The following is a 26,071-nucleotide window of genomic DNA, read 5'->3' on the forward strand; positions in this document are numbered from 1 at the left end:
CACCACTCCTTCCTCTTATATAGATGATTGGATCAAATTTTTAAATATCTGTTAAATCATACTACAATATTTCTAGTTAATTATTGTTTTATGCGTCTGAACATGTAACTAACCTTCTTTGGATAAACATTTTAATTAATCCAAGTCTTCTTAATTAAATCATCTTATTCAGGTCTTACTATATTAAATACATGGGATCCACAAGTTATGGATCCATGTTTATGAACAAACAACTTTTATATACATGGGATCCAAAGTGACATATATGCCTTTGTTTTCACATTGCGCAAACAAAGTGACGTATGCCTTTGTTGCATACTTAAATAAAATGCATGGAGACAATTGGTGCAATTATTTCTAGAGGTACCAGGCAAATTGGACAGCACATAGGTTGGTCATCTTTAATTTTTTTTTGGCGGACTTTTACCACACCTTCCCTCGCACTCAACCCTACAAAACCGGTTTGTAAGGTGAGGATTACTCCCCACTTATAAAGTTTACATCGACATTGTCTTTGTGAGATTTCACCACATACTTTACTCTAAATTTTATTTCCAACCTTTAGCTAGCTGTTCGATTTTGAAAAATATACAAATACACTGTTTTCTTTAATTTTTCTTCTTTCTCAATCTACATATGCTTGCATTATATATTCTTTTTAACTTTTTTTTACTCTTAAGATTTTTTGGTCTAGTTTGCCTATAAAAAAAAAATAGATAGAGACTCCTATGAATAAGTGCTAAAAATTAATATATGAAAAAAATATTTTTTAATAAATTTAAAGGAAATTGAAATATTAAAAAATTATGTTTAACTGGTTTTTTTTAGTGTTAATGGATGATCCATTAAATTTGAAAATGAGAATAGAAAGATTCTTATCTGTTTATTTCATTTTTTAAATCATGCAATCCTATCCAAGTGATTTTTTGATAAAAATATATTTTTTATTTTTTTAATATTTGAAAATAATGTTTTAATCCCTATAATTTTACATAAACATATGTTTCTAGTCTCTCCAGCCAACTGATTAAAATCACATCACTTTTTTTTTAAATGTAGAAATTAAAAATATATTATTTTTTATAATTAAGAATTAAAACTAGCATTGTGAAATATTTTAAGAGTGTAAAAATATTTTTTATTTTTTATTACAACCGGATAAATTCATTGGATTTTCCATTGATAAACTTGTTGACTTATAGAAACTTGCATTCTTTTCGCCACCTTTTATGCACCATTAAATTTTTTCACTTATTTTGATTAAAGTACTATCAATTATTGACACCCTTACAGAAACGTTTTCTTTTATGAAAAAACAACTAAAACATATACCAAATAGTGCGTATCCATAACTTCAAATTTTAATTTATTTTTACAAAATCATTCACTTGCATTTTTTTAGTTTTTTTTTTTTTTTTTGTCTGCTAAGGAAAGATATTGTATTTAAAGAAAGGTGCCAAAGATACCCTATACATAAATATATGAAGCCAGTAGGACATTGATTATGATATATTTATATCAGTCAGAGATATAAATATTAGAGAACCAAAAGTCTACCAAAAACACATCTAGAAACTAGAACAAAATATGGCCACAATATCTTGTAAAGAAGAAGAATAAGAAGAACTAATATCCAACTGATACACGCGTAGTGGAAACGAATTTATTAGTTGTTCTTTTCATGTGGATTAATTTTACATAATTAAAAGAACGAAAGTGTTCCTTCTAGCAATTTTTCTCTCTAAATAAATTGGTAAAAATACATTTAGTTTTAAATAAATCAATATCTTAAACTTTTTAAACTAAATAATAAACAATTAACACTTTATTTTTTTTCAAATAGATGATTTTTTTTACCAACTACGTGGTCATGTAAATCTATATATCAATTAGGTGATTTTTTTCTCAAAATTTCAAAAAGAAATCTCAAAATGATTTTTTTCGTTTTTTCCACTTAATTATATTTCTTATAACATAAATAATGAAAAATAAAATCTATAAATTAAATAAAGATTATATAAGGTTAATTTTATAAATTCTCATTATTTTTTGTCTATTTATTAATTTTTGTGTTTGTAAAATAACTTTAAGACGATAATTTTTTTAGGGTGAAAGGAGTAACAATGTTTTTTTTTACTAAGAGAATAAAAAATTAGTTATGCAAACAAATTGAATTTCTTTTGTTTCACTAAATTAATATGTGAAGCAACATGTATCATAAAATAGTAATTTGCAAGTCTTCATTATAATAATATTACATTAATTAATTTTTTTTATGTTTTTTCAAAAATTAAAACGCTTACCTGTTTATATTATAATTTCTATATTTATATATTAACAAAAAATAATGTCTAGATATTTTTTACATTTGTATTTTTTATAGTTGACATTTTTTTTCTTGAACATAATATTAATACGAAGTAACTTATCTCAAAAGTAATGACTAGTATTCTTAGAAATTATGAGTAACACACGTTAGATAATTATTTCCCGACATAGTTTATAATTCACATATATTTATATATAAGCTTGTACATTCTGCGAAATACTTGCTAGTTTACATAAAACACAAAGTTAATTAGTTCTCATCTCCCATTATAAAACTTTCTACTGAAAGAAGTTTTTTTCATCATAGTCAAAATGTTAGTTTTTTAATCATAGTCTATCTCTCTTTATCAGTCTTAGATCTATTTGCATTATAAATCCTTTCTTTATTCTTATGACTTTATAGGTCTAGTTTGTTGCATAATAATGGGTATAATTTAGATTTGAGATAAACATAAACATGGGAAGAGATCACGTCTCTTAATTTTTTTCCCCAGTTGTTATTGGGTGGTACATAATTAAATTGTGAAAGTGAGAATGATTGAGTAGGAATACACGGAATATGATATGAAGAGTTTAAAGAAATTCTTAATATCAATTTATCCAATTATTTTTAAGGACGTTAATATATGGTGGCTTTTCATCTTTTGTTACTAATCACAAAAATAAGAGATATAAAAAAGTATAGTATTATTTATGAAATTGAGCGAACTCATACAATTTGTAAACACATGGGTTAAAAAAAGGGTGAATAACCCCACTAATCACGATTATTTTAATTTTATAATTTACATATCTATTATCTACCTATTATCTATTATCTTCTATAAATATTTTCAAAAAATTGATGTTGTTAGTAATTAGTTAACATCAGTTTTTGAAAATCAATTTGTCAACTAACTTGATAAATCAATATCTTAAACTTTTTAAACTAAATAATAAACAATTAACACTTTATTATTTTTTTCAAATATATGATTTTTTTTACCAAATTGCGTGCTTTGGTAAAACTATATATCAAATTGGTGATTTCAATAACTATTTACCAAAGATGATGATTTTGATTTGACATGGGTTGTAATTATAATATATGTGGAAAAATAACTCAGCATAGTTATAATCAATTTTCTACATCTTGAATATGATTACTTCTCATAAAGGATAATGTGATCTTGAGCATTTTTTTTAACACAATTTCTCTTCTTGATTGAAATTTACTAAAAATAGAAAACTTTTATGAATCTCACATGGTATTTAATAATTATCTCTTTTTTATTTTATAGCTTTAAATACATTACAACACATTATAGAGAATGTTTGAAAGAGTCCTCCTACCAAAGTTCTTAAAGGCTTATTTAAGTCACTTTTGCATTTGAATCCAAAATATATTAAATGTTTTCTCCTGACCTAAACTATTGATTTTCAAAGTTCATATACAAAGTTTAAGAAATAATTAATAGTACTTACAAACTATATATTTAACCTAAAATATCATCATTTGATATTTATGATGAGAGTAGTTGTGGAATAATTCATATATAATTATTTAAGTTATGTTAACTAAGGGCAAATGTGGAAGAAATAATTAATTATGTCAATCCCTTATATCGTAAATGTAGTTTTATTTCATGATATTTCTTTTCTCTTATTATAATTATCGTGTAAAAATAAAAAATCAAATCTCAAAATGATTTTTTTCTTCTTTTTCTTCACTTAATTATATCTCTTATAACATTAATAATGAACAATAAAATCTATAAATGAAATAAAAATTATATAAGGTTAATTTTATAAATTATCAATTCTTTTTTGTGTTTGTAAAATAACTTAAGACGGTAATTTTTTTTAGTGTGAAGGGAGTAACAATTTTCTTTGTTTATCATGAGAGGAACAAATTAGTTATGCAAACAAATTGAATTTCTTTTGTTTCATTAAATTAATATGTGAAGCAACAAGTATCATAAAATATATACTAATTTGCAAGTCTTCATTATAATAATATTACATTAATTAATTTTTTTATTGTTTTCATGTTTGTATTATAATTTATGTATTTATATATTAACATAAAAAATTTCTAAATAATTTTTTGTTGACCTCAATAACTTAAGAGGAGAAGGGGGTGGGGGGGAGGGAGGATGAATTAAGTCTTAAAAAAATTTCGACTAACAAGGTTTAATCCCTTCTAAATGATATGTGATAGATTCAGAATGTAGAAGAAAAAGCAATAGTCAATTTAACAATGTTCTTTAAATGTGTAAAGATAAAGTAAATTGCAATAAAATAAACGAGATAAGGGAATAGAAAATTATAAACTTGATTTATACTGGTCCAGCCACTTTCCGTGTCTACGTCCAGTCCTCAGGTAACCCACTTGAGATTTTCCACTATTTTTGTAAATCCTTTACAATCTTTGAACACGCCTTGAGATTCTTTACCCTTGTGTTCAAGTTTCTCACATGTCAAGAGACAAACAATCTCTTGATTACAACTGAATTTTATAAGATGAACATAATGATTTCTCTCTTTTAGAGAAGATGATACAACTTAAAGTTCCTAGAAGAATTCTCAATAATTCGCAAGAGTTTGGCCAAAGATGTTTAGAGAGGTTTTGAAAGTTAAGTTCTCTGATAAATCTCTTCTTTTCGATGTAAGGGCACACATGTATATAGACCCATTGTATATTTTCAAAACAGTTTGAAGAGATGTGTCTTTTCAAAAGATTTTCTGAAACTTTTTCATTGATAATCGATTACATGACTCTGTTAATCGATTATACAATCATATCTTTGAAGGGGACACATAGTCAGTTTTGAAGGGGACACAAAATCGATTACATGTCACTGATAATCGATTACATGGTCAGCATTTGTTTGTAGAGGATGCATGGAACACATAGTCGGTTTTGAAAATTATACAAATACACCGTGTTCTATTTCTCTTTATCAATCTTAGATCTGTTTGCATTATAAATCCTTTTTTTTATTGTTATGATTGTATTGGTCTAGTTTGTTGCACAATAATAGGTATAATTTGGATTAGAGATAAACATAAGCATGGGAATGGAGATCACGTTTGTTAATTTTTTTTCCCCAGTTGTTATTGCGTGGTACTTAGTTAAATTGTGAAAGTGAGAATGATTGAGAAAGAATACATGGAATATGATATGAAGAGTTTAAAGAAACTCTCAATATCAAGTTATTCAATTATTTTTAAGAACATTAATATATGGTGGCTTTTTATCTTTTGTTACTAATCACAAAAATAAGAGATAAAAAAAAGTATAGTATTATTTATGAAATTGAGTGAACTCATACAATTTGTAAACATATGGGCTAAAACACGGGTGAATAACACCGCTAATATCAATTATTTTAATTTTATATTTGACATATCTATTATCTTCTAAAAATATTTTTAAAAAATTTATGTTGTTTGTAATTTTGAAAACCAATTTATCAAATAACTAGATAACAACGGTTTTTAAAATAAACCTGATGTTAGTTCTTTTTTAATATTTCTAAACCTCTGGCGCTAACTCACTTTGAAACCCTCTCATTATCTCAAACTTTCACTCTTCGTAGTTGTCACTCGTATTCTCAGGGACTCACGTAATACTCAAAAAAATAACAATATTCATTAACTATGGCTTTTAGAAACAACAATTATAATTTGATTGTAACAATATAAATAGCAATAAATGAAACAAACATAAAATTCAAGAGCAAAATAACAAGAAACTATTTTTGGGTAATTTTTATGAACACTTGGAGTGCGATAAAAAGAAGTAAAATAACAAAGATTAAAAGAGTTAGGGCTGATTTCACTAAACCACCTCCTCATGCTAACATAGGTCACTAATCTAGTTCAATGCCCAATTATAATCATCGACTCACAAAAATACTCAAATCCCGATCCCTCGAATGGAAAGAATCTATGTCCATTGATCAAACTATCAATCCCTTGACTAATCTACCTAAGTGACTTGCATAAAGAATAAGAGTTAAATGTTTTTTGGTTTATTTCTTGCTTATTATCTTTTCACTTAAGTAATTCATTGAATAATTTATTTTATTTAAAGTATCAAGTATAATTAAAATTAATGTCTAAAATTTATATGTAAAATGAGGAGGTCCGGTTTTTCTTTCCTCTTCTTCTCCCAACAAGTTATGTAAACAATATGAAAATAACATTTAAAAAAAAACAAGTGACAAAATCTATACTTAATTTGTGGAGATTAACATTTTTCTTAAACATAGAAATAACAAAAAATATGAAATTTATTTTTAAAGCAAGTAAGAAAACCTATACTTAATTTATAGGGAGGAATATTTCAACTAAAATTAGAAATTGTATATTCAATATAAAATATTAATGTGACTTTTTTTATGGCCTTAGTCATCCAATTCATGGGAGGAAATGTGTATTGACTAATTTGGAGTTCAAATAAGGATAAATAAAATTTGATCGGAAATTATTTCTGTTGAACTGAAATACTATCCTAAAGATAATTTTTTTAAAATCAAATAACAAAATTTATACTTAATTTAAGGGGAGTAACTTTTTTTTACTAAGATAAAAAATAAATATAAAATATAAAGATGATTCTTAAAAGCAAGTAAAAATATCATTACCTAATATACGAGAAAATTATGGTTAACTGGTTTTTTCTAATGTTAATGGATGATCCATTAAATTTGAAAATGAGAATAGAAATATTCTTATCTATTTATTTAATTTTTTAAATCATGCAATCCTATCCAAGTGATTTTTTGATAAAAATATATTTGTTATTTTTTTAATATTTGAAAATAATGTTTTAATCCCTATATTTTTACATAAACATATGTTTCTAGTCTCTTCAGCCAACTGATTAAAATCACATCACTTTTTTTTTAAATGTTGAAATTAAAAATATATTATTTTTTATAATTAAGAATTAAAACTAGCATTGTGAAATATTTTAAGAGTGTAAAAATATATTTTATTTTTTATTACAACCGGATAAATTCATTGGATTTTCCATTGATAAACTTGTTGACTTATAGAAACTTGCATTCTTTTCGCCACTTTTTATGCACTATTAAATTTTTTCACTTATTTTGATTAAAGTACTATCAATTATTGACAGCCTTACAGAAACGTTTTCTTTTATGAAAAAACAACTAAAACATATACCAAATAGTGTGTATCCATAACTTCAAATTTTATTTATTTTTACAAAGTCATTGACTTGCATTTTTTTAGTTTTTTTTTTGTCGGCTAAGGAAAGATATTGTATATAAAGAAAGGTACCAAAGACACCCTATACATAAATATATGAAGCCAGTAGGACATTGGTTATGATATATTTATATCAGTCAGAGATATAAATATTAGAGAACCAAAAGTCTACCAAAAACACAACTAGAAACTAGAACAAAATATGGCCACAATATATTGTAAAAAAAAAGAAGAAGGAGAAGAACTAATATCCAACTGATACACGCGTAGTGGAAACGAATTTATTAGTTGTTCTTTTGATGTGGATTAATTTTACATAATTAAAAGAACGAAAGTGTTCCTTCTAGCAATTTTTTTCTCTAAATAAATTGTTAAAAATACATTTAGTTTTAAATAAATCAATATCTTAAACTTTTTAAACTGAATAATAAACAATTAACACTTTATTTTTTGTTCAAATAGATGATTTTTTTACCAACTACGTGGTCATGTAAATCTATATATCAATTAGGTGATTTTTTTTTCTCAAAATCTCAAAAAGAAATCTCAAAATGATTTTTTTTTTCTTTTTTTCCACTTAATTATATTTCTTACACAACATATATAATGAAAAATAAAATCTATAAATGAAATAAAGATTATATAAGGTTAATTTTATAAATTTTCATTCTTTTTTGTCTATTTATTAATTTTTGTGTTTGTAAAATAGCACATTTTCACATTGGTGCTCAGTTAAGGAACGATGCAGAAATTAGACCTTCTACATCGATGTTATCTCAGTGAACGATGTAAAATAACGTTTTTTCCACATTGGTGCTCAGTTAATAAACGATGTAGAAATTAAACCTTTTACATCGATGTTATCTTAGTGAACGATGTAAGATACTATTTTTCCACATCAGTGCTCAGTTAAGAAATGATGTTAAATATTTAATAATCTGTAATTAAAAATTGATTAATTAATGATATTTTTTATATTTTTAATATTATCAATATTGCTAATAATCAATAAATCAGTATTTATAATTATAATATTATCAATACTGTAATTAATATTAATGGTAAAATTTATTTAATAAATAAATATTTAAATGATAAATTAAATAAAAATAAGAGGTTTTAATATTATTTATATTTAATCTATCATTTAAATATTAATTATTAAATTAAAATTTAATATTAATTACAATAGAATTTCATGTCATTCACCAGATACCAATTGATATATTATCAGTAAACTGCTAGCTAATTACTTGAATATTAATATAATCTTCAGGATCATCAATGTACTCTCGCAGCTTTAGATTAAAAGAAAAAGAAAAGTAATTAAGTAAAAGTAAAACTATCTAGTGGACAAAGGACAATGCTGTTCTAATTACAACATTGGAACCAAGTGGACAAAGGAGCAATCAGAGTCCAACCTGCACCAAATAGTTCACACATGAATGGATTATTATTATTCTGATTTAATATAGTAAGACCTGAATAAGATGATTTAATTAAGAAGACTTTGATTAATTAAAATGTTTATCCAAAGAAGGTTAGTTACATGTTCACACACATAAAACAATAATTAACTAGAAATATTGTAGTATGATTTAACAGATATTTTTACACTCTTAAAATATTTCACAATGCTAGTTTTAATTCTTAATTATACAAAATAATATATTTTTAATTTCTACATTTTTAAAAAAAAGTGATGTGATTTTAATCAGTTGGCTGGAGAGACTAGAAACATATGTTTATGTAAAATTATAGGGATTAAAACATTATTTTCAAATATTTAAAAAATAAAAAAATATATTTTTATCAAAAAAATCACTTGGATAGGATTGCATGATTTAAAAAATTAAATAAATAGATAAGAATCTTTCTATTCTCATTTTCAAATTTAATGGATCATCCATTAACACTAGAAAAAACCAGTTAAACATAATTTTTTAATATTTCAATTTCCTTTAAATTTATTAAAAAATATTTTTTTCATATATTAATTTTTAGCATTTATTCATAGGAGTCTCTATGGGATCGAATAATTCATTTACTTGAACTGATCAAAACCCTTTAATATGAATTTTGTTGCTATTTTCGGTGGAAGCCAAAACTATATTTGAAATAAATAAGAAAATGTTAACCGTTATTTAATTTTAAAAAGTTTTAGGTATTAATTTGATGAAATAAAAAATATTTCTTAAATGTTAATTTTAGAAAGAATAATCTAAAAAAACACTTTCGTTCGTTAGTCATGTAGATTAATTCACCTCAATGACAACTCACAAATTTATTCTGTGGATTTCATACATAAATTAAAACTCCGGAAGAAAAAAAATTTATGTGCCAATGATAATTGATATGCAGAACTAGAACGATTAATTAGTGTTATTGACACAAGTTTTAGCTCATGTTTGCAATCTGTATGAGTTCGCTCAATTTCATAAATAATACTATAGTTTTTTATATTGCTGATTGCTGTGATTAGTAACAAAAGATAAAAAACTATATATTAAGGTTCTTCAAAATAAATTGAATAAGTGAATATTGAGAAAACCCTTCACATTATATTCTGTGTATTCTTTCTTAAACATTCTCACTTTCACAATTTAAGTACCACACAAAAAAATGGAGAAAAAAACAAACTTGAACCATGCATATGTTTATCTCTAATTAAAACAAATTATGCCCATTAATTATTGTGCTGCAAACTAGACCAAAGCCGGCTTTATGAACCATCAAATTTTCAGCCAAAGAAAAATTAAAGTAGAAACATATGTTTATGTAAAATTATAGGGATTAAAACATTATTTTCAAATATTAAAAAAATAAAAAATATATTTTTATCAAAAAATCACTTGGATAGGATTGCATGATTTAAAAAATGAAATAAACAGATAAGAATCTTTCTATTCTCATTTTCAAATTTAATGGATCATCCATTAACACTAAAAAAAACCAGTTAAACATAATTTTTTAATATTTCAATTTCCTTTAAATTTATTAAAAAATATTTTTTTCATATATTAATTTTTAGCACTTATTCATAGGAGTCTCTATCTATTTTTTTTTTATAGGCAAACTAGACCAAAAAATCTTAAGAGTAAAAAAAAGTTAAAAAGAATATATAATGCAAGCATATGTAGATTGAGAAAGAAGAAAAATTAAAGAAAACAGTGTATTTGTATATTTTTCAAAATCGAACAGCTAGCTAAAGGTTGGAAATAAAATTTAGAGTAATGAACCATAATTGAAATTTAACCTCCATTTATTTACGAACAAGAAAAGGTTGCTTTGCACCAAATACTCCATTTACTTACTATGAGTTGTAGCGTACATTATTTCGGAGTTCTTGCGTAGGAGTACGTATTAGTTAATAAGAAATACCTACCCCAGAAGTCCTAAGTAATGAACCATAATTGAAATTTAACCTCATTAGCTGTACGTAGCCCAATTTAGCCAAAATAGCTTCGACCCTATCTGACAAACAAACAAAAATAAATTTTATAACTTGAGCTCTCTAAATTATGATCTTACTAATAATTTAATACATATTTGATTTACAGTTAAAAATAATACAATACATATTCAAGTACAAATCTAATAAATAAAAGTAAAATAAATATAAAAACTAAAAAATTAATCCGTTGATAAAATTATTTTTACCTCAAAAGAAATTTTATAACAAATAACCAAACATACACTGAATTCTGAGTGGATGGAATACAAAAAACAAGTCCAACTTTTTGAAGGACTAAAAATTTATGTGGGAAAGGTCTTTTTCCTTTTTGCTTTTGTGTGGACCTCACTGAATTGGGCACTCTTGGGTTAATTTTCCAATTTATTCTCCACATGAGAAATGCTCCCCTAGCACAGGCCAGCTTGTGGTTGGTGATGTAACTCTAGAATCAAACGCGCATTAAGTACGTGTTCAGTTTCCGGTCGAGGAACTCCACTTGTACTGGGAAGGTGTGGTAAAAGTCCGCCAAAGAAAAATTAAAGATGACCAACCTATGTGCTGTCCAATTTGCCTGGTACCTCTAGAAATAATTGCACCAATTGTCTCCATGCATTTTATTTAAGTATGCAACAAAGGCATACGTCACTTTGTTTGCGCAATGTGAAAACAAAGGCATATATGTCACTTTGGATCCCATGTATATAAAAGTTGTTTGTTCATAAACATGGATCCATAACTTGTGGATCCCATGTATTTAATATAGTAAGACCTGAATAAGATGATTTAATTAAGAAGACTTGGATTAATTAAAATGTTTATCCAAAGAAGGTTAGTTACATGTTCAGACGCATAAAACAATAATTAACTAGAAATATTGTAGTATGATTTAACAGATATTTAAAAATTTGATCCAATCATCTATATAAGAGGAAGGAGTGGTGTCCGATATAATCACACCAACCAAAGCCACAAAAGAAAAGCAGTAGCAACAGCCCATATAAAATATAATGGCCGAAACCTGCGACTCCAACAATAAAGTGATCCGTGAATACCACCATGATGCTTCCTTTATGTCAAGGTGTGACATCTTTACTGATGTTACCGAGTACCAACTGTGTCTGGCATATGCCGGAGAATCTGGTAAAGGAAAGTTCGAACCTAAGTGGGACACAGACAATGTCACTCCCCAACTTATCGAGCAGTTCAAGCTAAATTGTGATGCCTCGGGTCTGCCAGTCAAAGTATTTGTCAGCATCGGAGGAGATGACCCCTTCAAAGTTGCTGCTGGTGGTGCCGATGATTGGGTTCTCAATGCCACAACCACACTCCACCACATGATCAACGAGTACCACATCGATGGAATCGATGTTAACTACACCACAATCCAGTGCAACCAAACATTGTTTGTTAACTGCATTAAGGGTCTCATAAAGGGCCTAAGGGAAGCTCTATGCACCACTGGGTTTGTGGCTTCCTTAGCTCCAGATGCTGCCACCAATGAGACTTTCTACTTGCCCTTGTACCGATCTATTGATAATTCTTGGATTGGAACTGTTGTGTTTCAGTGCTTCGTTGATTTCGAACCTCTAGATCCTAACAGACCAGTTGAAAGCTTGGTGCGCCAGGTTGAGAAGATAGTGGGAGAGTATGATTATTATGACTCTAAGATCTTGCTTGGCTACAGCGCCATTAAGGAGGATTGGAATAAAGTTTCACCACCCCTCTTCTTTCTTGCTCTCAATCGCCTAGTGCATTCTTGGCCTAGGGTTAAGGGCGCATCTGTCAAGGTTATTAGTGACACCTATGCCTTCATTCCCCCAACGTGGATCCCTAAACTCCTGTCTTTGGCCGTCTCCGATGCTGGAAAATATCCTTAATTGAAGATCCATAATTATTAAGTTCTATCTATGGAATAAGACCCATGCTATATCTATTAATTCTATGTGTGTGTTCCTTCTGCCTATATCTATATATGTTGTGCGTGCATTTGAAAAAACAATGCATGGCATGCATATTTGTGCTCTGTTAATGCCTACGTGCATCTTTGTCTCATCAATAAAATATATTATATGTCTTTGTGCTTCATTTGCTTTCGATTATTGTATATATGCATCAATAAAATATATTATCAGCTAAATTAATCATTTTTTTTAATCGTTGCTGCTGCTCGTTGTTAGGTTTCTTTCGGCGCTTTTAAATGCAAAGGAACACCACAGCATGTGGATAAGACCAAGAGATAACGATGGTGCTTTAATAAAATCCGTCTCAAGTCTTATGACCATCACACATTCTAAGGCGGTTTTCAATAACCGTCTTAGAATGTGCATCACACAAGGCTTTTTTAGTACGATAATTACAAAAATGCCACCGATTCGTTTTCTAAGGCGGTTCTAAAAGAACCGTAGTAGAACGCGTGTCATAAAATAACATTTTTCTAGTAGTGATTTCTATTTTTCTGAGTATTAAGCGAGTGCTATGAATACGAGAGTGGCAACAACGAAATAGTGAAGGTTCGAGAGGATGAGACGGTTTAAAAGTGAGTCAGCACCAGAGGTTTAAAAATATTAAAAAAAATAACTAACATCAATTTTATTTAAAAATCGATGTTATCTACTCATTTTACAAATCAATTTTCAAAAACCGATGTTAACTAATTACTAACAATATTGATTTATTTTTATAAAAAAATGATGTTAACATTGTATTAACAACATCAGTTTTCAAAAAACGATGTGGGTAAAACAATATTTGGGCCTCCATAGGCCCAACCTCTATGCATACCCCTTTCTTGTCTTTCTCCTTCCACACTTCATTTTCTCAAACTTCATCTTTCATGCTGCCAAGAAGCCAAGCACTAGTTTCTTTTTAGGATGTAGTTATTCATTTACTCATTTACTTTAATTGTTTTTTCATCTATTTATTTCCTATTTTCTATTTAATGTCAACTTTATCGTGAAGATTATTCAATTAAATGTCACATTTGTTTTTCACACATGTTTTAAAATAATTTATAGGTGGTTGAGTAAGATATGTGTTGTAAACCTCCTGATAAATGTCTTTTATTCCAACGGATAAAAAAAGTCACAATTATTATTTTTATTTCCTTTCCAATAATTTTTTCAGACATTTTTTATTTATTCCATATTTATTATAATTACATGCTTAAATATGAACATTTGAGTATTTAATTTTATTTATTTGTTTAAAATAATAATAATTATAATACTATTATCACAATTTTAACTTTATTTGTTTTTTACTTAGTGAATTTTATAATCTAGGAAAATATTGTGCATGTGTGTATTTCTAGAAGTAGAAGGGAAAAATGTGTGTATATATATATATATATATATATATATATATTTATATATATATATATATATATATATATATATATAGAGAGAGAGAGAGAGAGAGAGAGAGAGAGAGAGAGAGAGAGGGAGAGAGAGACTAGTATTAGAGCCTGTGCAATGCACAGGCAAACTGATTTATTGTAAATTATCACAAATTATAATTATTATGTGATTGAATTTAAAGAAAAACTAATTTTACATTGTATTGCTAGGTTATAGCTGAGACTACTAATCTTGCATCAAAAACATGTTTCTTCGATACTATTGTGTTGCACTATATAGAATAACATTTCTTCTTTTAAACTTTATTTGTTTAAAAAAGGTGTTGCTAAGAGGAATGAGGAGATTGAATTTGTTGGTATTGCATATTTTCTTGAGCTTCCAACCCCAGAAATGTTGCATGGACTATAGGTACCATTATCTTGTTGTTATTTCATCTGATATTTAATATATTACCTTGAATTTAAGCTTCTCTATACAAATTACATACAAATGCAGTTTTTGTATTAACTTGTTTGACAAAATTAGTGCTTATACTCCAAAAATGAAAAATAATAATTCAATCCGTGTAAAACTATTTTGAATAATTGAATTACTAATACATGAGTAACATAATTTACCAATTGAATACCAAAGTTAACCTGATTATTGAGGATGTATTTCATATTCCGCACTATGAAAATTGTATCTATAGTTGACATATTTTTGCTCATATATTAAGTATAAGTTTTCTTACTTGCTTTAAACATAAATTTCATATTTTTAATTCTATATGTTGTTTCTATCTTTAATAAAAATGTTCATCTCCATAAATTAAGTATAGATTTTGTTACTTGTCTTAAAAATATCATTTTCATATTTTTAGATAATCTACTGGGAGAAGAAGAGAGAAAAACTCCACCTCATAATTTTACATGTAAATTCTAGACATTAATTTGACTTATACTTGGTATTTTAAAGAAAATAAAATATTCAATGAATTAGTTAAGTGAAAAGAAAATAAGCAAGAAATAAACCAAAAAACATTTGCATTAATCTCATTAGTTATATTTTATTAATGTTGACCTGATTGGGTTTTGTTAAAATTGGTGACTCAACACAGGTTGAACAAGTTTTTTAAATGTTTAATTAGTATGATATTTAATTTATATGTATTTTGTTATTATTTTTATATGAAGTAGACTCTTATGAATCTATGAATTGAATCCATGAGTCGAGTTTTTAGAACTTTGACGAGTTTATGTAAACTGTCGATAGAGTTTGATAACCTTAGTGTCAAGTATATATGTATTTGATAACCTTAGTTGTAAATCTCTTGATAAATGTCTTTGATTCCAACTGATAAAAAAAGTCACATTTATTATTTTTATTTCCTTTCCAATAATTTTTTCTGAAATTTTTTATTTATTCCATGATTATTATAATTTCTTGCTTAAATATGAACATTTGAGTGTTTAATTTTATTTATTTGTTTAAAATAATAATAATAATTTTAATACTATTATCATAATTTTAACTTTATTTGTTTTTTACTTAGTGAATTTATAATCTACGAAAATATTGTGCATGTGTGTATTTCTAGAAGTAGAAGGGAAAAATGTATACATTTATATATATATATATATACATTTATATATATATAGACTAGTATTAGAGCCCGTGTAATGCACATGCAAATTGATTTAATGTACATTATCACAACTTATAATTATTATATGATTGAATTTAAAGAAAAACTAATTTTACATTGTATTACTAGGTTGCAATTGAGATTACTAATCTTGCATCAAAAACATGTTTCTTCGATACAATATACTATTGTGTTGCAGCTATATAGAATAACATTTCTTTTTTAAATTTTATTTGTTTAAAAACGGTGTTGCTAAGAGGAATGAAGAGATTGAATTTGTTGGTATTGCACATTTTCTTGAGCTTCCAACCCCAGAAATGTTGCATGGACTATAAGTACCATTATCTTGTTATTTCATCTGATATTTAATATATTACCTTGAATTTAAGCTTCTTTGTACAAATTACATACAAATGCAGTTGTTGTATTAACTTGTTTGACAAAATTTGTGCTTATACTAAAAAAATGCAAAATAACAATTCAAACTGTGTAAAACTATTTTGAATAATTGAAGTACTAATACATGAGTAATATAATTTACCAATTGAAGACCAAAGTTAACTTGATTATTGAGGATGTATTTCATATTGCGCACTATGAAAATTGTATCTATAGTTGACATAATTCTGCCCGTAAATTAAGTATAAATTTTCTTACTTGCTTTAAACATAAATTTCATATTTTTCATTCTATATGTTGTTTATCTTTAAAAAAGACGTTCATCTCGACAAATTAAGTATAAATTTTGTTACTTGTCTTAAAAATCTCATTCTCATATTTTTAGATAATCTACTCGGAGATGAAGAGAAAAGAAAAACTCCACCTCATAATTTTACATATAACTTCTAGACATTAATTTGACTTATACTTGGTATTTTAAATAAAATAAGATATTCAATGAATTAGTTAAGTGAAAAGAAAATAAGTAAGAAATAAACCAAAAAAAAATTGCATTAATCTCATTAGTTATATTTTATTAATATTCTTTCATAAAAAAATAGTTTATCTGTATTCTCCATATTAAGTAAAACAAAGTATTCAAAAACATTAGTTAAGTAAAAAAAACTTTTATGATAAATAAGAAATACATCATTTGCCTATAATTCAATTTTAGATGTTAATTAATTTTATTTATACTTTTATGTTTAATAAAATCAGATATTCAATAAATTAGTTAAGTGATAAGATACTAAGCAAGAAAGAAAAATAATTATTTACACAATTCTCATTCATTATATTTTATTCATATTCTCTATAATAAATAACACAAAGTAATTAAAAAATTAGTTAAGCTAAAAAACCATTTATATTATCATAATTTCATTGATTCAAATTTCTCTTAGTTATGGAATTATATATGTATTAAATAGGAAAAAATTTACTCCTCAGTAATTAAATATAGTTTTTTTTATTTTCTTTAGAAAGATCATTTTCTTCTTTTTTGTTTTGTATATAATTTCTATCTTTGGAAAAAAAAAGTTTCTCGTATATTAGGTAATGATATTTTTACTTGCTTTTAAGAATCATCTTTATATTTTATATTTATTTTTTATCTTAGTAAAAAAAAAAAGTTACTCCCCTTAAATTAAGTATAAATTTTGTTATTTGATTTTAAAAAATTATCTTTAGGATAGTATTTCAGTTCAACAGAAATAATTTCCGATCAAACTTTATTTACCCTCAATTGAACTCCAAATTAGTCAATACACATTTCCTCCCATGAATTGGACTACTAAGGCCATAAAAAAAGTCACCTTAATATTTTATATTGAATAAACAATTTCTAATTTTAGTTGAAATATTCCTCCCTATAAATTAAGTATAGGTTTTCTTACTTGCTTTAAAAATAAATTTCATATTTTTTGTTATTTCTATGTTTAAGAAAAATGTTAATCTCCACAAATTAAGTATAGATTTTGTTACTTGTTTTCTTTAAAATATTATTTTTATATTGTTTACATAACTTGCTGGGAGAAGAAGAGGAAAGAAAAACCACACCTCCTCATTTTACATATAAATTTTAGACATTAATTTTACTTATACTTGATACTTTAAATAAAATAAATTATTCATTGAATTACTTAAGTGAAAAGACAATAAGCAAGAAATAAACCAAAAAACATTTACATTAATCTCATCAGTTATATTTTATTCATATTCTACCTGAAACATCACAATGCTAGTGATTATGTTGGATGGAGGTGAGGGGGTAGGAGTCATTTTATTTAATGACTGAATTTTGAAATTGTCTAGTAGCAGTAGTAAAACACAAATGGACCTCTGCAATGACGTTAATTACTACTATAGATAATTGTAACTTTTTATTAAATTCTATATTTTTATGACAATTGACTTATATTATTTTGGTACAAAAAAAACGGCAATACAATTTGGAACATGACTAAAATAGTGGGGATCAACTTGAGGATTCAGAGCTCGAGCAAGAGAGTGAGTCATTGAGTTAACTTGTCTCCCTACAAAACAAACACAAAAGTTTGGTAAATCACATAGCATAGTACGACAGTTGGATAAGATCGCACCATATTTCGATTTATCTTAGCGATAGTTATATACTTCATTCTCCACTTGAAGGCAATCAAATTCAATAATGATATCATCAATATCTAGATCTTAGGCTACCAACATGGTTAGGGCATTCCTTTCATGAATCAACAATTTAAACGGGGAAGTGTGAGATAAAGCCATGAAAAATTGACCTCTATCATCCTTCATAAAACAACGAACTTAAATGAACTTTCCTAGCTCTTTGACAAAAGCAGCGCCTATATTGCATTTTAGAGTCCCTAGAGGAGGAGGTTCCCATCCTTACTACCATTAGATTTGCAATGGGTCTTAATTTTTCCTTCTCAATCACTTGAGCTTTTCTCCAATCGTAGTCAAAAAACTCCTGAGCTTGATGTACCTCCAGCTCAGCGCACAATCACTTACAACAATTCTATTTTACATACAGGTTGAGTGTGACATTCTAGGCTAAGCGTCCAGGCAATTATGCATAAACAACAGTGCAACGCATTTGATCCTATTTAAGCTCCAAGGATGCAAATAGAAGGTAGATAATTGGTTGGGGGACTATTTAGGGTTTGAGGTTGCAGTTGCAAAGCTATCTTTTACCCTCCATGGCTTCCATACCATTTCTCATCATCTATTTTCTTCTTGTAGTTTGATTTACCCATTTTAGGGGTTGATGTAGTTGAATTGATCTTGATGCACTGCTAGAAACGTAACGATCTACATCGGTGGAAAAGCCATTTCTACGTCGGGCCAGCCACCGTCTTTGTTACAGGTGTCGTTGTTTCCCGACAACGATTACGACGGTGCCGCCATACCCGTCGTTGTAATTAAAAAATGCAACGTCATGCCCAGTTTAGGACAGTCGTCGTAAACATGAAAGCGACGACGGGTATTCATTAATATCTGTCGTTGTCTTAAGCTGTCAACGTCACGGTTGACATAAACGCCGCCATTGTATTCAGCATAACGACGTCGTTTATACATAAACGTCGTCGTTGTAGGTTATGCATCAACGTCGTGCGTCCATAAAGGCCGTCATGGTAACAACGACTTCAACGTCGGCCATTCAGATAGCCTGTCGTTCTTGTTGTCATTTTCAACGACGTTGTGTATGTCCCACCGTCGTTGAGTTTGTTGGTGTGAAGTTACAAAGGAGATTTCTTTGGGGAGGGGGTCAAGACAACAACAAGATTGCTTGGATAGCATGGGAGAAAGTGTGTCTTCTTAAACACAAAGGGGGTTTAGGCATCAAGGATATTCAGACTTTTAATTTGGCCCTTCTAGGTAAATGGATGTGGAACCTTATGCAGCACCAAGGGTCTCTATGGGTTGCAGTTTTGGAGGCACCATATGGGGACTGGAGGGGTTTACTTGAAGAAGGAAGAGCCAATCTGCAGTCCATTTGGTGGAGGGATTTAAAAAGAGGCATTCAGCACTCTCACTATGGTATAAGTTTACAACAGCAACTCAAATGGAAGGTAGAAGTTGGGGACAAGGTAAAAATTTTATCCACTGCAGTAAGATCCAACCTTTATGGTGGGATTCAATGTCCTGGATAAATTTCAAAGGTGTTATGCCATTGAGTACAAAACAGCTGTTCATGTAGTACTCCTTTTTGCAGGATGATGGTAGAAGGAATAGGAGGTGGCAATATTGGTGGTTGGTTATCACTTGGTCCACTTGGCAGCTTCGAAACAAAATTCTGTTCTCCGAAGCGACCTTCGATGGAAACAAATTGGTTGAAGACGCCACTTTCTTAATGTGGACTTGGGTTCATAATTTGGAGAAGGATTTTACTATCCATTTCAATCAATGGTCCAGTAATTTCAAACATAATTTTTTGCAGTAGTAGGGGTGGCATTGGGATCAAATCACATGTATTTTTTCTTCCCATATTTTGGTTCCCAATCAGACTTATGCTGCCTGATTGAGGAACCATATTTATGGTGACTAACTCTGTAATCAGTACCTCTGGTACTTCTTTAATATATATATATATATAATTTATCTTTGTTGATAAAAAAAAAATCTCAGCAGCAGGCAGGTGCAGGTAAATGACATCCTCTGTCCTTTTTGCAGAAATTAAGAGGAAGATGCTGCTCATTTATTCTTCACCTGCAACAGCATCCTCCCTCTATGGTGGGAGTCAATGTCATAAGGGGTAAAATGTTTTTTCAGTTTTGTTCCTATTCAAAGACAGGTGAAAGATAATATGCTGTGGTTGGCTGAATCTAATGGACAATACACTACAAGGTCAGCTTATAGCTTATGCATGAACACCACTTCAGTAAATTCTGATGGCAACATTTTTAAGACAAAAATGTGAATGAGTTTGGGGCAAATGTGAATCATAGTACAAGATGTCGGTGGTGGATTGCCTTAACTAGCTCTATATGGCAACATAGGAATCATTTGATTTTCCAAGGAAAACCTTTTGATCCCTATAAAGTCATGGAACATGCTAATTTTTTAGCTTGGTCATGGTTAAAGGCTAAGGATAAAAATTTTAGTACTAGCTTCCACTACTGGTCCTCTAATATTTCCAATTTCGTTGCCTAGTTGGGTTTGGGCCTGGTTGATTTTTGCTTTTGTTGATGGTTTTCTTGGAGGGTAGGACCTTGGTGCTTTGTAATTTTAATCTCTGGTACCACTGGTACTGGTTTACTTATTAATAATATATATATATATATATATATATATATATATATATATATATATATATTTTCAGCCTTCCAAAAAAATAGGATGAGAGTTGGAGAAATTCTGCACTTGTCACTGCTATGGTGCAATCTGTGATTCGCAATACAAATTTATTCTCAATCCACTCTCCAAGTAACTCTTCCTCCCACATAAATAACAGTCTTTTCCACCTTCAATATCATCTCACACCTCTATCCCACCAGCTCCCTGTATCAGCCACCTAATGACGAATTTGTCTAATTCTCTGTGAGGTAGGTTACAAGTTAATTAGTCAATTAATAAGTTTTTTTTCTTCTCTTCTCTTAATATTTGATGCATAATCATAACAAAAAGACATCAACTATTCAAGTACAATCTCGATTGAAGTATGTACGAATGATCTTTGTGGGGTGGTTGGGGGCAGGAAACAAGGATAGATGGGTGGGCCATTAAATCATTGCTAAATATCTATGCATAAATAACCAGTTCACTTGGCACCTTTGTGGTCACAAGCTCACAGAGAAAAAACACTCATTCCAATATAGAAAATCTTGAATCATGGGTTCATTAGGTGAGACTCAGATTACTCCTAATTGGGTATTGATTCTCTCCCCTACAATGAGTCTCATACAATGCAATACAGAACAGTCAAAACCAGCCATAGAAAAAGTAGAATCCAATCCAGCAATACAACCATACTGTAATGTGCTTTTGAAGTGTAGCATTATCATAAAAACATATGAACATTGGTTTTATTATTACGAATTGCATACCATAATTTTACTGTTATGCAGGCGTTCAACAACAATGAGTGCAAAGGGATACCATAATTTTCAGATTCAGAACAAACGCACCTTTGTGTACTTAGTTTGAGGGTGTGACCTTCTTCTAATTAGTTCCAAATAGCACCTTGCAGTTCAAACATGTATACTATAGTAACTTGTTTCACACAATTACTTTTTTTCAAACACTACTACCGTAACATGAACAATGAGTGGAAATGGATACAAATTGGGAAATAGGGTTTTTGTTTTATGTTAAGGTACAACCACAAACAATTCAAATACTAACAATTAAACACAAAAGGGCAAGATTTTCACAAAAAATACCAAGACACAACTCAAAATAGTGGACATGCTTACCTTCACCAACACTGGAAAGGTCTGAAAAACCCACGACTTTGCCTGCGTCGCGGTAGCGGTGGTGGGAGCAGCGGGTCACGGGGACAAGTTCTTCACGGCGACAACCTAAATCTCAGGCTGGTAGCGGGACGGACTTCACGGCGGTGCTAGGTTTTTCAAGGGTTGCAGTCGAGGCGCCAGGTTTTTCGAGTTGTAATTCAGGCAAGCAAGGGCGCTGGTGCTTTTTTGCGAGAATATATAAACTCAAAAATCTACGACGGTGATTCGTAACACCGACTTTGTATTTTTATTTCTACGACGGTCCAACCATCATGACCGTCTTTGATGACTTCAACAACGACGGGCTTAAATACAAACGTCGTTGAACATGAAACGCTGCACATAAAAACTTTGAATAATTACGGAATTGCCACCATGTTGATAACAACGACGGGTTCTTCAGGTCCGTCTTAAAAACTGTGTCGTAGAAAGGCCTTTTTGTAGTAGTGATGTTTACATTTTGATTATTAATCTATGTTTATTTTTCATTATTAAGTGTTATCCTCTATGCATTAATGCTTGCTTTCGCTTGATCATCCTTTTCTTGATGTTGTGGTTTGAATTGTCACTGAAAAATGCTTTTGAACTTAGAAATAAAGAAGAACACCTAATGGGTTTTGTGTCTAGAGATAGGACAGAGTTTGTTAGTCATCTTTTAACTCTTATTCTTTATGCAAGTCACTTAGGTAGATTAGTCAAGGGATTGATAGTTTGATCAATGGACATAGATTCTTTCCATTCGAGGGATCGGGGTTTGAGTATTTTTGTGAGTCGATGATTATAATTGGGCATTGTACTTACAATACAAGGACTAAAAATAAACAAAAAACTTACGGGAATTAAAATTTAGAAAACAACTTTCAGGGACTAAAATTAGAAAAATACATTTAAAAGGACAAAAAATAAATAAAAAAGACTAATTTACAGGTACCAACAACATATTTAAACCTATTGAGATTATATAATATTTTGGAAGATTGCAAGTATATTAGTTTTTAATATATTTCTTATTCGAATTTTACTAAACGTGAATTAGAATTTATTATTTTATTTTAGGAGAATTATAATTATCGATAAATTGAGGGAGGGATAGAACATCGAGAGAGATCTTCACTAATGGATGGTTACATGCTCATCCCACAAGTAAAGTTGACACTAATGTTATCAAACTTGATCAAGAGTCTACATAAATTCGTCAAAGTTCTAAAAATATTTTTTAATAAATTTAAAAAACCAGTTAAACATAATTTTTTAATATTTCAAAACCAGTTAAACATAATTTTTTAATATTTCAATTTCCTTTAAATTTATTAAAAAATATTTTTTTCATATATTAATTTTTAGCACTTATTCATAGGAGTCTCTATCTATTTTTTTTTAATAGGCAAACTAGACCAAAAAATCTTAAGAGTAAAAAAAAGTTAAAAAGAATATATAATGCAAGCATATGTAGATTGAGAAAGAAGAAAAATTAAAGAAAACAGTGTATTTGTATATTTTTCAAAATCGAACAGCTAGCTAAAGGTTGGAAATAAAATTTAGAGTAAAGTATGTGGTGAAATCTCACAAAGACAATGTCGATGTAAACTTTATAAGTGGGGAGTAATCCTCACCTTACAAACCGGTTTTGTAGGGTTGAGTGCGAGGGAAGGTGTGGTAAAAGTCCGCCAAAGAAAAATTAAAGATGACCAACCTATGTGCTGTCCAATTTGCCTGGTACCTCTAGAAATAATTGCACCAATTGTCTCCATGCATTTTATTTAAGTATGCAACAAAGGCATACGTCACTTTGTTTGCGCAATGTGAAAACAAAGGCATATATGTCACTTTGGATCCCATGTATATAAAAGTTGTTTGTTCATAAACATGGATCCATAACTTGTGGATCCCATGTATTTAATATAGTAAGACCTGAATAAGATGATTTAATTAAGAAGACTTGGATTAATTAAAATGTTTATCCAAAGAAGGTTAGTTACATGTTCAGACGCATAAAACAATAATTAACTAGAAATATTGTAGTATGATTTAACAGATATTTAAAAATTTGATCCAATCATCTATATAAGAGGAAGGAGTGGTGTCCGATATAATCACACCAACCAAAGCCACAAAAGAAAAGCAGTAGCAACAGCCCATATAAAATATAATGGCCGAAACCTGCGACTCCAACAATAAAGTGATCCGTGAATACCACCATGATGCTTCCTTTATGTCAAGGTGTGACATCTTTACTGATGTTACCGAGTACCAACTGTGTCTGGCATATGCCGGAGAATCTGGTAAAGGAAAGTTCGAACCTAAGTGGGACACAGACAATGTCACTCCCCAACTTATCGAGCAGTTCAAGCTAAATTGTGATGCCTCGGGTCTGCCAGTCAAAGTATTTGTCAGCATCGGAGGAGATGACCCCTTCAAAGTTGCTGCTGGTGGTGCCGATGATTGGGTTCTCAATGCCACAACCACACTCCACCACATGATCAACGAGTACCACATCGATGGAATCGATGTTAACTACACCACAATCCAGTGCAACCAAACATTGTTTGTTAACTGCATTAAGGGTCTCATAAAGGGCCTAAGGGAAGCTCTATGCACCACTGGGTTTGTGGCTTCCTTAGCTCCAGATGCTGCCACCAATGAGACTTTCTACTTGCCCTTGTACCGATCTATTGATAATTCTTGGATTGGAACTGTTGTGTTTCAGTGCTTCGTTGATTTCGAACCTCTAGATCCTAACAGACCAGTTGAAAGCTTGGTGCGCCAGGTTGAGAAGATAGTGGGAGAGTATGATTATTATGACTCTAAGATCTTGCTTGGCTACAGCGCCATTAAGGAGGATTGGAATAAAGTTTCACCACCCCTCTTCTTTCTTGCTCTCAATCGCCTAGTGCATTCTTGGCCTAGGGTTAAGGGCGCATCTGTCAAGGTTATTAGTGACACCTATGCCTTCATTCCCCCAACGTGGATCCCTAAACTCCTGTCTTTGGCCGTCTCCGATGCTGGAAAATATCCTTAATTGAAGATCCATAATTATTAAGTTCTATCTATGGAATAAGACCCATGCTATATCTATTAATTCTATGTGTGTGTTCCTTCTGCCTATATCTATATATGTTGTGCGTGCATTTGAAAAAACAATGCATGGCATGCATATTTGTGCTTGTTAATGCCTACGTGCATCTTTGTCTCATCAATAAAATATATTATATGTCTTTGTGCTTCATAATAATGTGTATGGGCCTATTACTATGAAGCAAAGTTGTAGTATCAATTCAGACTGGTTTGATCCACAATCAGTGTCTAAACCAATTTGAGCTAGTATTTGAATGACCATTCATGCTACTCAAATCCACCAAGGTTGACCTGATTGACCAAGTTTTTTAAATATTTAATTAATATGTTATTTAATATAATTTATATATATTTGTTTTTTTAAGATCAGTGACCCAGTCTAAGTTGACCAAGTTTTTTAAATATTTAATTCATATGTTATTTAATATAATTTATATATATATTGTTATTATTTTTATATGGAATAGACTTCTATGGGTCTACGAGTCGAATCATTGAGTCTTTAAAACTTTGACGAATTTATGTAGACTCCTGATCAAGTTTGATAACATTAATGTCAACTTTACTTGTGGGATGAGCTTGTAACCATCCATTAGTGAAGATCTCTCTCCATGTTTTA

General features: G+C 29.2%; 2 protein-coding genes across 2 annotated transcripts; both read left to right on the top strand.

Annotated features, from left to right (window-relative positions):
• Positions 1-11,944: 11,944 nt before the first annotated feature.
• LOC114405866 (ruBisCO-associated protein-like) lies at positions 11,945-13,087 on the top strand. Its single transcript, XM_028368382.1, has one exon. The coding sequence runs from the start codon at positions 12,010-12,012 to the stop codon at positions 12,877-12,879; it is 870 nt and encodes a 289-aa protein (XP_028224183.1). The 5' UTR covers positions 11,945-12,009; the 3' UTR covers positions 12,880-13,087.
• An 11,374-nt stretch (positions 13,088-24,461) lies between these two features.
• Positions 24,462-25,603, top strand: LOC114405867 (ruBisCO-associated protein-like). Its single transcript, XM_028368383.1, has one exon. The coding sequence runs from the start codon at positions 24,527-24,529 to the stop codon at positions 25,394-25,396; it is 870 nt and encodes a 289-aa protein (XP_028224184.1). The 5' UTR covers positions 24,462-24,526; the 3' UTR covers positions 25,397-25,603.
• Positions 25,604-26,071: the final 468 nt, after the last annotated feature.

Source organism: Glycine soja, chromosome 3 (genome assembly GCF_004193775.1).
Source record: "Glycine soja cultivar W05 chromosome 3, ASM419377v2, whole genome shotgun sequence".
Classification (NCBI taxonomy): Eukaryota; Viridiplantae; Streptophyta; class Magnoliopsida; order Fabales; family Fabaceae; genus Glycine; species Glycine soja.

What these genes read in the sequence shown, in the direction of transcription:
- LOC114405866 (XM_028368382.1), top strand. Translation starts at nt 12,010, where the DNA reads ATGGCCGAAACCTGCGACTCCAACAATAAAGTGATCCGTGAATACCAC.
- LOC114405867 (XM_028368383.1), top strand. Translation starts at nt 24,527, where the DNA reads ATGGCCGAAACCTGCGACTCCAACAATAAAGTGATCCGTGAATACCAC.